At 41.4% G+C, this 13,508-nt stretch overlaps 1 protein-coding gene across 2 annotated transcripts in view; it reads right to left on the reverse strand.

Annotated features, from left to right (window-relative positions):
- ABCB1 (ATP binding cassette subfamily B member 1) overlaps positions 1-13,508 on the reverse strand; it is a 208,364-nt gene that overhangs the window by 13,595 nt on the left and 181,261 nt on the right. Inside the window, exons 17-20 of one of the 2 annotated variants that reach the window (XM_015535129.2) lie at positions 12,864-12,968; positions 10,953-11,030; positions 9,530-9,613; positions 8,227-8,430 (exon numbers count right to left, since the gene is read on the reverse strand). The exons of the other annotated variant lie outside the window; for it this stretch is intronic. Coding sequence (XP_015390615.2) covers positions 8,227-8,430; positions 9,530-9,613; positions 10,953-11,030; positions 12,864-12,968 — 471 coding nt within the window. The remainder of the gene's footprint in view (positions 1-8,226; positions 8,431-9,529; positions 9,614-10,952; positions 11,031-12,863; positions 12,969-13,508) is intronic. 2 annotated transcript variants of the gene reach the window in all.

A 13,508-nucleotide genomic window follows, 5' to 3' on the forward strand; every position in this document is an offset into this window, starting at 1 on the left:
CCAGGACCACAAGCCTGGCAGTGTGCAAGTAGCCCAGACGGGCGACGCCACCCCACAGTGAATCTCACCCCTAGGAGAGGGGAAGAGAGGGCACACACCAGTCTGACTGTGGCCCCAGCAGTGGGCTGGGGGCAGACATCAGGGCGGACTGCGGCCCCGCCCACCAACTCCAGTTATACACCACAGCACAGGGGAAGTGCCCTGCAGGGCCTCACCACTCCAGGGACTATCCAAAATGACCAAACGGAAGAGTTCCCCTCAGAAGAATCTCCAGGAAATAACAACAGCTAATGAACTGATCAAAAAGGATTTAAATAATATAACAGAAAGTGAATTTAGAATAATAGTCATAAAATTAATTGCTGGGCTTGAAAACAGTATAGAGGACAGCAGAGAATCTCTTGCCACAGAGATCAAGGGACTAAGGAACAGTCACGAGGAGCTGAAAAGCGCTTTAAACGAAATGCAAAACAAAATGGAAACGACAACGGCTCGGATTCAAGAGGCAGAGGAGAGAATAGGTGAACTAGAAGATAAAGTTATGGAGAAAGAGGAAGCTGAAAGAAAGAGAGATAAAAAAATCCAGAAGTATGAGGGGAAAATTAGAGAACTAAGTGATACACTAAAAAGAAATAATATACGCATAATTGGTATCCCAGAGGAGGAAGAGAGAGGGAAAGGTGCTGAAGGGGTACTTGAAGAAATAATAGCTGAGAACTTCCCTGAACTGGGGAAGGAAAAAGGTGTTGAAATCCAAGAGGCACAGAGAACTCCCTTCAGATGTAACTTGAATCGATCTTCTGCACGACATATCACAGTGAAACTGGCAAAATACAAGGATAAAGAGAAAATTCTGAAAGCAGCAAGGGATAAACGTGCCCTCACATATAAAGGGAGACCTATAAGACTCGTGACCGATCTCTCTTTTGAAACTTGGCAGGCCAGAAAGGATTGGCAGGAGATCTTCAGTGTGCTAAACAGAAAAAATATGCAGCCGAGAATCCTTTATCCAGCAAGTCTGTCATTTAGAATAGAAGGAGAGATAAAGGTCTTCCCAAACAAACAAAAACTGAAGGAATTTGTCACCACTAAACCAGCCCTACAAGAGATCCTAAGGGGGACCCTGTGAGACAAAGTACCAGAGACATCACTACAAGCATAAAACATACAGACGTCACAATGACTCTAAACCTGTATCTTTCTATAATAACACTGAATGTAAATGGATTAAATGCGCCAACCAAAAGACAGAGGGTATCAGAATGGATAAAAAAACAAGACCCATCTATTTGCTGTCTACAAGAGACTCATTTTAGATCTGAGGACACCTTTAGATTGAGAGTGAGGGGATGGAGAACTATTTATCATGCTACTGGAAGCCAAAAGAAAGCTGGAGTAGCCATTCTTATATCCGACAAACTAGAGTTTAAATTAAAGGCTGTAACAAGAGATGAAGAAGGGCATTATATAATAATCACAGGGTCTATCCATCAGGAAGAGCTAACAGTTATAAATGTCTATGCGCCGAATACCGGAGCCCCCAAATATATAAAACAATTACTCATAAACATAAGCAACCTTATTGATAAGAATGTGGTCATTGCAGGGGACTTTAACACCCCACTTACAGAAATGGATAGATCATCTAGACACACGGTCAATAAAGAAACAAGGGCCCTGAATGATACATTGGATCAGATGGACTTGACACATATATTTAGAACTCGGCATCCCAAAGCAACAGAATATACTTTCTTCTCGAGTGCACATGGAACATTCTCCAAGATAGATCATATACTGGGTCACAAAACAGCCCTTCATAAGTTTACAAGAATTGAAATTATACCATGCATACTTTCAGACCACAATGCTATGAAGCTTGAAATCAACCACAGGAAAAAGTCTGGAAAACCTCCAAAAGCATGGAGGTTAAAGAACACCCTACTAACCAATGAGTGGGTCAACCAGGCAATTAGAGAAGAAATTAAAAAATATATGGAAACAAACGAAAATGAAAATACAACAATCCAAACGCTTTGGGATGCAGCGAAGGCAGTCCTGAGAGGAAAATACATTGCAATCCAGGCTTATCTCAAGAAACAAGAAAAATCCCAAATACAAAATCTAACAGCACACCTAAAGGAAATAGAAGCAGAACAGCAAAGGCAGCCTAAACCCAGCAGAAGAAGAGAAATAATAAAGATCAGAGCAGAAATAAACAATATAGAATCTAAAAAAACTGTAGAGCAGATCAACAAAACCAAGAGTTGGTTTTTTGAAAAAATTAACAAAATTGACAAACCTCTAGCCAGGCTTCTCAAAAAGAAAAGGGAGATGACCCAAATAGATAAAATCATGAATGAAAATGGAATTATTACAACCAATCCCTCAGAGATACAAGCAATTATCAGGGAATACTATGAAAAATTATATGCCAACAAATTGGACAACCTGGAAGAAATGGACAAATTTCTAAACACCCACACTCTTCCAAAACTCAATCAGGAGGAAATAGAAAGCTTGAACAGACCCATAACCAGTGAAGAAATTGAATCGGTTATCAAAAATCTCCCAACAAATAAGAGTCCAGGACCAGATGGCTTCCCAGGGGAGTTCTACCAGACGTTTAAAGCAGAGATAATACCTATCCTTCTCAAGCTATTCCAAGAAATAGAAAGGGAAGGAAAACTTCCAGACTCATTCTATGAAGCCAGTATTACTTTGATTCCTAAACCAGACAGAGGCCCAGCAAAAAAAGAGAACTACAGGCCAATATCCCTGATGAATATGGATGCAAAAATTCTCAATAAGATACTAGCAAATCGAATTCAATGGCATATAAAAAGAATTATTCACCATGATCAAGTGGGATTTATTCCTGGGATGCATGGCTGGTTCAACATTCGCAAATCGATCAATGTGATACATCACATTAACAAAAAAAAAAGAAAAGAACTATATGATCCTGTCAATCGATGCAGAAAAGGCCTTTGACAAAATCCAGCACCCTTTCTTAATAAAAACCCTTGAGAAAGTCGGGATAGAAGGAACATACTTAAAGATCATAAAAGCCATTTATGAAAAGCCCACAGCTAACATCATCCTCAACGGGGAAAAACTGAGAGTTTTTTCCCTGAGATCAGGAACACGACAGGGATGCCCACTCTCACCGCTGTTGTTTAACATAGTGCTGGAAGTTCTAGCTTCAGCAATCAGACAACAAAAGGAAATCAAAGGCATCAAAATTGGCAAAGATGAAGTCAAGCTTTCGCTTTTTGCAGATGACATGATATTATACATGGAAAATCCGATAGACTCCACCAAAAGTCTGCTAGAACTGATACATGAATTCAGCAAAGTTGCAGGATACAAAATCAATGTACAGAAATCAGTTGCATTCTTATACACTAACAATGAAGCAACAGAAAGACAAATAAAGAAACTGATCCCATTCACAATTGCACCAAGAAGCATAAAAATACCTAGGAATAAATCTAACCCAAGATGTAAAAGATCTGTATGCTGAAAACTATAGAAAGCTTATGAAGGAAATTGAAGAAGATATAAAGAAATGGAAGTACATTCCGTGCTCATGGATTGGAAGAATAAATATTGTCAAAATGTCAATACTACCCAAAGCTATCTACACATTCAATGCAATCCCAATCAAAATTGCACCAGCATTCTTCTCGAAACTAGAACAAGCCATCCTAAAATTCATATGGAACCACAAAAGGCCCCGAATATCCAAAGTACTTTTGAAGAAGAAGACCAAAGCAGGAGGCATCACAATCCCAGACTTTAGCCTCTACTACAAAGCTGTAACCATCAAGACAGCATGGTATTGGCACAAAAACAGACACATAGACCAATGGAATAGAATAGAAACCACAGAACTGACCCACAAACGTATGGCCAACTCATCTTTGACAAAGCAGGAAAGAACATCCAATGGAAAAAAGACAGTCTCTTTAACAAATGGTGCTGGGAGAACTGGACAGCAACATGCAGAAGGTTGAAACTAGACCACTTTCTCACACCATTCACAAAAATAAACTCAAAATGGATAAAGGACCTGAATGTGAGACAGGAAACCATCAAAACCTTAGAGGAGAAAGCAGGAAAAGACCTCTCTGACCTCAGCCGTAGCAATCTCTTACTCAACACGTCCCCAAAGGCAAGGGAATTAAAAGCAAAAGTGAATTACTGGGACCTTATGAAGATAAAAAGCTTCTGCACAGCAAAGGAAACAACCAAGAAAACTAAAAGGCAACCAACAGAATGGGAAAAGATCTTTGCAAATGACATATTGGACAAAGGGCTAGTATCCAAAATCTATAAAGAGCTCACCAAACTCCACACCCAAAAAACAAATAACCCAGTGAAGAAATGGGCAGAAAACATGAATAGACACTTCTCTAAAGAAGACATCGGATGGCCAACAGGCACATGAAAAGATGTTCAACGTCGCTCCTTATCAGGGAAATACAAATCAAAACCACACTCAGATATCACCTCATGCCAGTCAGAGTGGCCAAAATGAAGAAATCAGGAGACTACAGATGCTGGAGAGGATGTGGAGAAAAGGGAACCCTCTTGCACTGTTGGTGGGAATGCAAATTGGTGCAGCCGCTCTGGAAAGCAGTGTGGAGGTTCCTCAGAAAATTAAAAATAGACCTACCCTATGACCCAGCAATAGCACTGCTAGGAATTTATCCAAGGGATACAGGAATACTGATGCATAGGGGCACTTGTACCCCAATGTTTATAGCAGCACTCTCAACAATAGCCAAATTATGGAAAGAACCTAAATGTCCATCAACTGATGAATGGATAAAGAAATTGTGGTTTATATACACAATGGAGTACTACGTGGCAATGAGAAAGAATGAAATATGGCCTTTTGTAGCAACGTGGAGGGAACTGGAGAGTGTGATGCTAAGTGAAATAAGCCATACAGAGAAAGACAGATACCATATGGTTTCACTCTTATGTGGATCCTGAGAAAGGTAACAGAAACCCATGGGGGAGGGGAAGGAAAAAAAAAAAAAAGAGGTTAGAGTGAGAGAGAGCCAAAGCATAAGAGACTGTTAAAAATGGAGAACAAACTGAGGGTTGATGGGGGGTGGGAGGGAGGGTAGGGTAGGTGATGGGTATTGAGGAGGGCACCTTTTGGGATGAGCACTGGGTGTTGTATGGAAACCAATTTGACAGTAAATTTCATATATTAAAAAATAAATAAACATTAAAAAAATAAAATAAAATAAAATCACAGGTCACAAAAAAAAAAAAAAAAAAAAAAAAAAAGAAATGAAAAATCTAATGGTAATGATAGCCAGACTAGAGAATACTTGCTTTGTGAGCTTTTGCTATGTGCCAGGTATTCCTTCACTTAACTGACAGGCTCCCAGTTAGCTTCACACCAACCCTGTGAGATCAGTATTTTCCTGTTTTTGTAGATGTGGGAACTGAGGCACAGAGAAGTTACTAACTTGCTGAGGCTCCAGAGTTGAAAAGTAGGCAAGAATTCCGCGTCTGCATTCGTAACCCGTTATGCTTACTGCTTGCCCTGCTTTGTAATTTACACAAGGAGAAGCTAGTTGTTAAAGACTTCACATCACCTCTTGATTTTCTGGTCATGGGCTAGGCTTGGTTCAGCGGGGTTATAATTTCAGTCATTAGGCAGGGCCCTTGTCAGGAGGATTAAATGCAGCCTCTCCCCACCTCTTTACCAGCCAAAGAGTCAACATCCTCATTACCAAGCCCTTTTCGAAAAATGAAAATGGAAATGGATCCCAAATCCTGATGTACTTAACCATGATTAATCTATACCAAGGTTAGTAAGAGCTTTTATTTTTGTGGGGGAAAAAACCCCAAAAACAACCCACAACCAAAAAACTGTGATGGGGGTGGGGAGCGGGGGTGTTCCAGGACCTTTTTTCTAACCCTCATTCTGTGTTAACTAAGTAAACAAAATTGAATTATGACTCATTGTTAACAACATCTAAAATTTCTAGTTTCTGACATTATAAATATACACACACACACACACACATAGCTGTTTTGTTTTGTTTTTGTTTTTTGTTTTTGTTTTTTGTTTTTTTTGAGAGAGAGAGCTAGGGGCAGATGGAGAGGGAGAGGGAGAGAGAGTCTTAAGCAGGCTCTATGTTTAGTGCGGAGCCTGACACAGGGCTCAATCCCACAACCACGAAATCATTACCTGCATAGAAATCAAGAGTCTGATGCTCAACCGACAAAGCCCCCCAGGTGCCCCACTCACACTATATATATATATAAAAAAAAACCTTATTAGGTTTAAGTGGTTATTAAAAATAATTTCAGACTGGCCACTCCAGGTTATTCTCTGGTTCCTAGAATGAGAGTATTAGCTGGAAGAAAGAAGGGACATTATTGGATCAAATTTCTCAGTTCATTAAAGTATAAAGTGAGGACCAGAGAAGTTGGGGATCTTCTCCTGTATCATACACAGTGACTACCAAGACGGAGACTAATAATCCAAGAGGTTATCTTTCATTTGCCATAAGGTCATTTCTAACTGCCCTCCTCCTGATACCTTTCAGTGTTCCTAGTCATTTTCAATAGAGTGAAAACTATTATCTTAACTAGATTCGAGATGTTTTCTTTCATGTAACTAGTCTAAGAAAATTTGACCTTCATTCTATCTACTGACAATTTTCCCTTCTGAAACATGGAAGAAACAGGGTTCGGGGAAAAGGGAAATAAAAACTACAGAGTTTTGTTCAGCAGTTAGTTGTGCCAAACACAAGCCCAGGAGGTGATGCCTTAAAATATACACAGCCAGCAGCCAAGAGAATCTTCAAGCACTTCAAGAGAATCTTTCAAGCAACACCCAGGGCTTCTCAAGTCTCAGAACTATAAAATGTCCTTACTGGCTCCAGGAGAGGATGTGGGCTGAAGACAAGAATGAAGCATTCTGAAGGAGACCCAGGGGTGATGTCAACCTGACACTGAGCTACAGCCGATGTGGGTTAAGAGACAAACAGAAATGGTTTCCTTGGACATTAGTGGGTTAGTGCAAACATGCTTGCATGGAATTTTAATCTCATACCTTAGGTGACATACATCTGGAACAAGTCACTGACCCTCTGAATACTTTCTTCCCTGTAACATGGCCATACTATTTACCCCCCTCGCATAACCAGAGTGAAAGCCAGTCGCAGTAACATGGTTGAAAGGGCTGTGTAAAGTGTGGTGCTGTAGAAACTAGATCACAATTTCTACTTATTATCTGTTTCCCCTCCTCATGTTTCAACAGAGGATAATACTGACATAAATAAAAATATTCCTGGCTATAATCTATATTTAAATATTTAAAAGCATATACATGTGAGTAAAATGTTTAGATGTAGATTTAGATACATTTCAATACATAGGGACCACATACTAAAGGGCTTTGAAATTAGACCAGAACTTGAATCCCAGCCAACGCCTTTATCTAGTTTCTCAAGTTCCTCATTTATAAAATCGGGATAACGTTAGTGCTTGCTTCATAGAATTACTCTAAGAATGTGATGAGTTGGTGCATAAACACAGTAATTGGTACATAGCAAGGGCCGAAGTAAATATTTGCCCAATTGCCAGGATAGTTGGAAGCACAAATCAAAGCATTACTGCCATCTGGTGGCTACCCACCTTAATTATAGAAATCACAGCCAAGAAGAAAAGACTGCTCCCCTATGCAACCAGCAAATTACTAACTTAAACAATTCGCTTATGCTCTCTGCCCTAAGGACTCCTCCTGTGTAAAATAGGGGTGACATTTATTTCAACAATGGTATCAGGTTATGAAGTAAAAGGCAAAACAGACTTCAGATATTCAGAAATTCTTTATAAGAACCACACATAAAGTGCTTTTCTACAGGCTAAGACCCTTATATTAATGATCCCATTGTCAGATTATAGGCATTATTATAGATAAACTATCTCATGCAGTGTTGACAGTTATTCACTTGTGTCAAGCACATTTAATTATCAAAACATGCATGTTGGAATAACTCAAATAAAATACATGTCTAAAAACAATACTTAAACTAACTGAAGCCTTATTTGACCCACCTTTCCGGCAGTTTCCAGTTTTTATCTCTTTTGGCATTTCCGGCCAACATTTTCATTTCAACGATTCCTGATAAAGCAATACATGTCTAAAAACAATACTTACACTAACTGAAGCCTTATTTGACCCACCTTTCCAGCAGTTTCCAGTTCTTTTTTATCTCTTTTGGCATTTCCGGCCAACATTTTCATTTCAACGATTCCTGATAAAGCAATAATTGGAACAACTGATAATAGCAAAAGGGTCAATTGCCAACCGTAGATAAACGATATGATGATACCAGTTCCAAGGTTAGCTGCATTCTGTGCGATTAAAGCCAGTCTGGTCCCTGTGGCCTGGAAGAGCAAAAGAAAAGAGGGAGCTGTGATTTAAGCTGCAAATCCCGCAGGCTTCCAGTTCAGAATGAGGAGAGGGTTGTGGGTCTGGCTTACATTTGCCCCCTTTCATTGCAATAAACCCACAACACCTGTGCCTAACTCATGAGGTTCTGCAGTTCTTTTTTTTTGCTCATGTCCCTCAATTCTCATTCCTGTCCTTCCCACCTGGATTCAGCCTTACAGAACCAGGCCATCAGCTGCTCTGCCCTGGGGATAGGATGTGAGGCATAGGCACTCTTGCACAAAAGCAACATTTAGAGAGAAAACCCCAGCGTACTCTGGTCATTTGGAGAACCCTTTGCTGCAAATGTGTAAGAGGGGAATTTATATACCTCAAGAAACCATCTGTTATGAAGTGTACGTGTCCTAACAGACTACCCACCAGAAAGCATACATCGAGATGAATTACTGTGTGTAGGCTCAGAAAAGGAGGGCTGGTGTTCGGGACGTGGCAGGTGGCTCTCCCACTGCTTCTGCATTGTGTAGGAGCAGGAAGCTTCAAAGAAAAAGCCCTCAGCTCCAAGGGTAGGGACCTACGCCAAGGAGATGCGGTCGTCCCCAGAGACAGTTATCGCTAAGGGTTGGGCAGATAACCCAAATTAGCCTTAATTAGATTTAAGGGAAGGTGGTTGTTTGGTGGTTGAGGTGCAGGTGGGCGCTCTCTCACTGGACCCTCCTGTTTGTCACTGTTAACCATCTTACCACCACGAGGAAAGGAGCGTTAGGATAAAGCCATCTTGGAGGACTGAAAGCCACTCAGAGTCACACACACAGAGCCACACACAAAACCACACACATACAGAGGGCACACACACACAGAACATACAACACAGAGGGCACACGCACACACAGAACTACACACACATACACACAGAGGGCTCACGTGTCCTTCATGACGGTTTTGAGTCAATGGATCAATCAACCCTGAAGTCCAACTTTCCTCTTTATTGTTTAGGTTTGAGTTTTCTGTTATTTCCAGCTGCATCACCGATGCAGCTGTGCCATATTTTTATTCAAAACCACATTAAAGAAAAAGAGTAGAATGCAGTCTACATACTCCTTGGACCTGGGAGGCATCAGTTGCAAGTCTTGTAGAAAGGGCACCGGTACTGTTTTTATGATCATCAAACCAGCTCATGTCCTGTGGCACAAAGCACACCTTTAAATTAGTTCCAAATTAAAATGAGCCAAGAAAAGTAGATGAAACCTCCAAAACCTTCAATGCTGGAAATACCCATACCTAATGTGGCCCCGGAGTCAGGGGAGAGTGGACATGCAGTGCGGAGCTGCGGTCCCTGACAGGAACACGCACCCTTGGGGTCCATTAGGACCCCTGCTCCAGGCTGCCCTGCTGTGGCCAGGAGACCACAGCTGATCTGGGGGCTTGGAGTGGGGTAGGGCTTGCTCTAGCTGCAGCTGTGTTCCCCGTCAGCTGCACCTGAGGGGGTGGGCACAGGTGGGCATATTTCACCACCCCATCCTTACCCCATGCACTGCAGACACCTCCTCCCTGCTGAGGTGATGCACTGCATAGACGGGATGGAGTGGTGTTCAACACAGCTCCTGTAACTCCTAAGCAAGAGAAAATCAGCCCTGCTTCCTCACCGTGTTTTGTTTCTTTTGGTTTCTTTAACCAAGAACTGAAAAAGTGTATGTTAGATAAGATTTTAACCGCAGCCTACACTCATCCATAGCATGTGAGTTTCACAGCAAATCATCTTCCCCGCATAGCAACACTGAAAAGATACTGCAAAAAACGTTTCTCAACTCAGACCTGCTCTAAATAGGATACCTGCTATGGGCTTTTTTGTGAGCATGGATATAATCCGTGAGCATGGATAATATTCTGGCCCTCTCTCTTAAGCCTCCTCTATAAAAACAGAGAATTCATATAAGCACATTTCCCCATATGTCCTGCACTAGACTGTGGACTTCTCAAGAGGGCACATAATGCATTTTACAGTCCCGGCTAACAGCACGGGGGCCCATAGTTGGTAATGACTGAGTGAATCAACACGTGAATTAATATGAAAACAGAGCTCAAGTAAGACAAAACCGAAACTCAGTTACCAACATTTGGGAAAATGTATAGTTAGCACAGTCAGTTGTGGCACATGAATCCTACTAACCACCTTCTCCTTTGTTTCAAGATATCTTGGGGTCTCAGATGCCTAGCTTGGGCCTGCATAGAATCCAGAGAAGAGATACAGGTCCTTAAAAATGACAGTATCCATATGGATAGAGATAGTTACAAAATAAGCTCAAAAAGCTACCTAAATTAAGCGCACTCCCATGAAATTCCTGAAAAGTCTTTGGATATTGAAAGACCAGGACAACTGGTAGGGCCCTGCCCAGTCCCTGCAAGAAAGCATGGATGGGGTAGGTGGGCATGGTCATGAACTACACACACCCAAACGACAGAAAGAGGCTGTGAATTTAAGAAATCTGAGCAGAAGGCATTCTCCAGTGCACACACCTACCTGTCTTAGCATTGCTTTAAAAGCCATTAACCGAAGCCTTGTGGTGAGGATCTCACCAGCTTTCCCCAAAGTGAAGCCCTGGTTAAAAAAAAAAAAAAAAAAAAGCTGTTGTCGCTTTTGATCATTGGTAGTATTTGACCCAAGTGGGTGTACTCATATTAGTTTTTACATTACACATACATTAGTCCACTATTCAGGTAACAAAAGTCTATGACCAAACACTAATTCCAAGTCCAAATTTCAAATTCATGTACTTGCCCAATCATTAGCATACAAAAGAATCCTGACACCAAAAACCTTACAAATGTCCAGTTATGGCTTCTGAAACATTCTTTTAAAAAATTTTTTTAAATAATTTATTTTTGAAAGAGAGAAAGCACGCAAGCATGTGAGCAGGGGAGTGGCAGAGAGGGAGAGAGAGAGAATCCCAAGCAGGTTCCGCACTGTCAGTATGGAGTCCGACATGGGACTGGAACCCATAAACTGTGAGATCGTGGCCTGAGCTGGAATCAATAGTCAGATGCTTAACCGACTGAGCCACGCAGACACGCCTGGCTTCTGAAACATTCTAAACGTATTTCCTTTCCCCAACTTTCAAGGGCATCTCAGTAAGCACCGTATCGTATAGAATTACAACTTTTGGCATGTTCCTGATACTTTAAACCGCCGGAAGCACAAGTAACAAAACTCCATGCAGGAACACATTCTGTCTTGTGTAGTGGAGAGGGAAGGAGGAGGTCTGTACTATCAAGTTCCACACGAGTTTGCTGGTTCTCTGTCACAGCTCCACCTGTTCTCAGATTGGGGGAACAATTAGGCTATTCTTCCTCCTCAAGCGGCCTTGCCAGAAAATTTCTCTCTCAATTATGCCATGTTCAAATGGAAGAGCAGCATAGATGTCCACCGCTGGGCTGGGTGAGACCTCCAGGCACACAGAGCTTTGGTGTAGGTGTGCAGAGAATGCTCTGGGAGGACACATCAGGAGTCTTTATTAAGCCAGGAGAGTAGGTGATCAGTACCTGGGGATGAGTCTGCCCCAGGAGTCCAAGCCCGGGCTACTGCGGTCTCCTCCTTCCTCGGCTGGCACAGCGCTCAAGGCCAATGTGGGCACTGCAGTTCTATTCGTCATCCCACTGTTCCCACAATATATAAAATACATTTCTAAAACTATCCCCACTCCCTAACACACCAGGCCTGGGGCTGGATTGCATCACTGTGTTGCTACCAGTAAGGCAATGATTTCCAAATAAAAAGCTTGGCTTACTTTTACCATTGGCTCAACAAGACAGAAGACAAGCATAGTGGACAAGACTAGGAGACCTCATTTTGCTGACTTACTGGATTGTATTGGAAAGGCCTGTGTGGTGCTGAGTTACAGAGACAAAAGAAATTTAGTAAATCTGGGTAGAAAAGTACAAACAGAACAGGCTTTTTAGTTCATTTTGCCCAGGTTTACAATATATAAATGCAGCATTATAGATGTTCTTACACAGAGTTCATCTGTTAAGGAGGAAAAGATCAGAGAAGTTGCTTGAAACGGTACCAAAAGTAATAAAAAGAGAATATACTGGTGTACTGATTTTTTTTTCTAGTTTATAATTAGTTTAACTGGTACTTATGTTCTCTTATGAATTCAAGTCTCTTTTTTCCTTTGTCATGAATGTCTGCTGTGGGCAAACCTGGGACATAATATAATTTAGAACATAGCAAAGTCTCTATTCCTTCTGCTCAGGACACTGCCCTGTGAAAGAGCTGCAAAGACTATGCTTGCAATTCATTTCAATTTAAGATTCAAAAGTTCCATTAGGTTTTAATTGATAATTAATGTATATTAATAGATAATGAAACCTAATAGATTATATTCTCTAATAGAAGGTAGACTTACGAGAAGATGAAATCATAGGTACCTACCTGAAGGAAGAAAGTAAAAAAAGAAATAATTCCCAGACCTAAAAAAAGCAACGAGAACATGTTGCATTTCCACTGCTTTACTTCATCATCCCCTGGTCCAAAAACCTACAAAAGAACATTTAAAATGCCCACTTGGATTACATGATTCTCTTCACTCTTCCCATAATAATGGCTTCAGCATTACAGTTTAAAAACTGGGCTTTGAACATGTGGGGTTTTATTTTAAATTGTAAAATACATACAACAAAAACTTTGCCATCGTAACCATTTTTAAGTGTACGATTCAGAGGCATAAGATACATTCACTGTGTCGTGTCGTGCAACCTTCACCACTACCCATCTCCAGAACTTTTCATCATCTCAGATTGCAACTCTGCACCCGTGAAACAGGAACCCCACCATACCCACTCCCCAGGCCCTTGGGGACCACGATGCTACTTCCCATCTCCCAGAACTTGAAGGTCACGTGGAAATTAACATGAGAAGAAACACTGCATCTGGATTGTGTGTGGTTGCACATTTTGGTGTTTGTTCCTCTTCCTTTGCACTGCTGTTCCCTCTGCCCCAACTGGTGCCTGCCTGGCCCCAGCCCTGCACCCCTGCCCCACAGGGGCTCTGCCTGCTCCTGACCAATCAACATCAAAC

This window comes from Panthera tigris, chromosome A2, assembly GCF_018350195.1.
Source record: "Panthera tigris isolate Pti1 chromosome A2, P.tigris_Pti1_mat1.1, whole genome shotgun sequence".
Taxonomy (NCBI): Eukaryota; Metazoa; Chordata; class Mammalia; order Carnivora; family Felidae; genus Panthera; species Panthera tigris.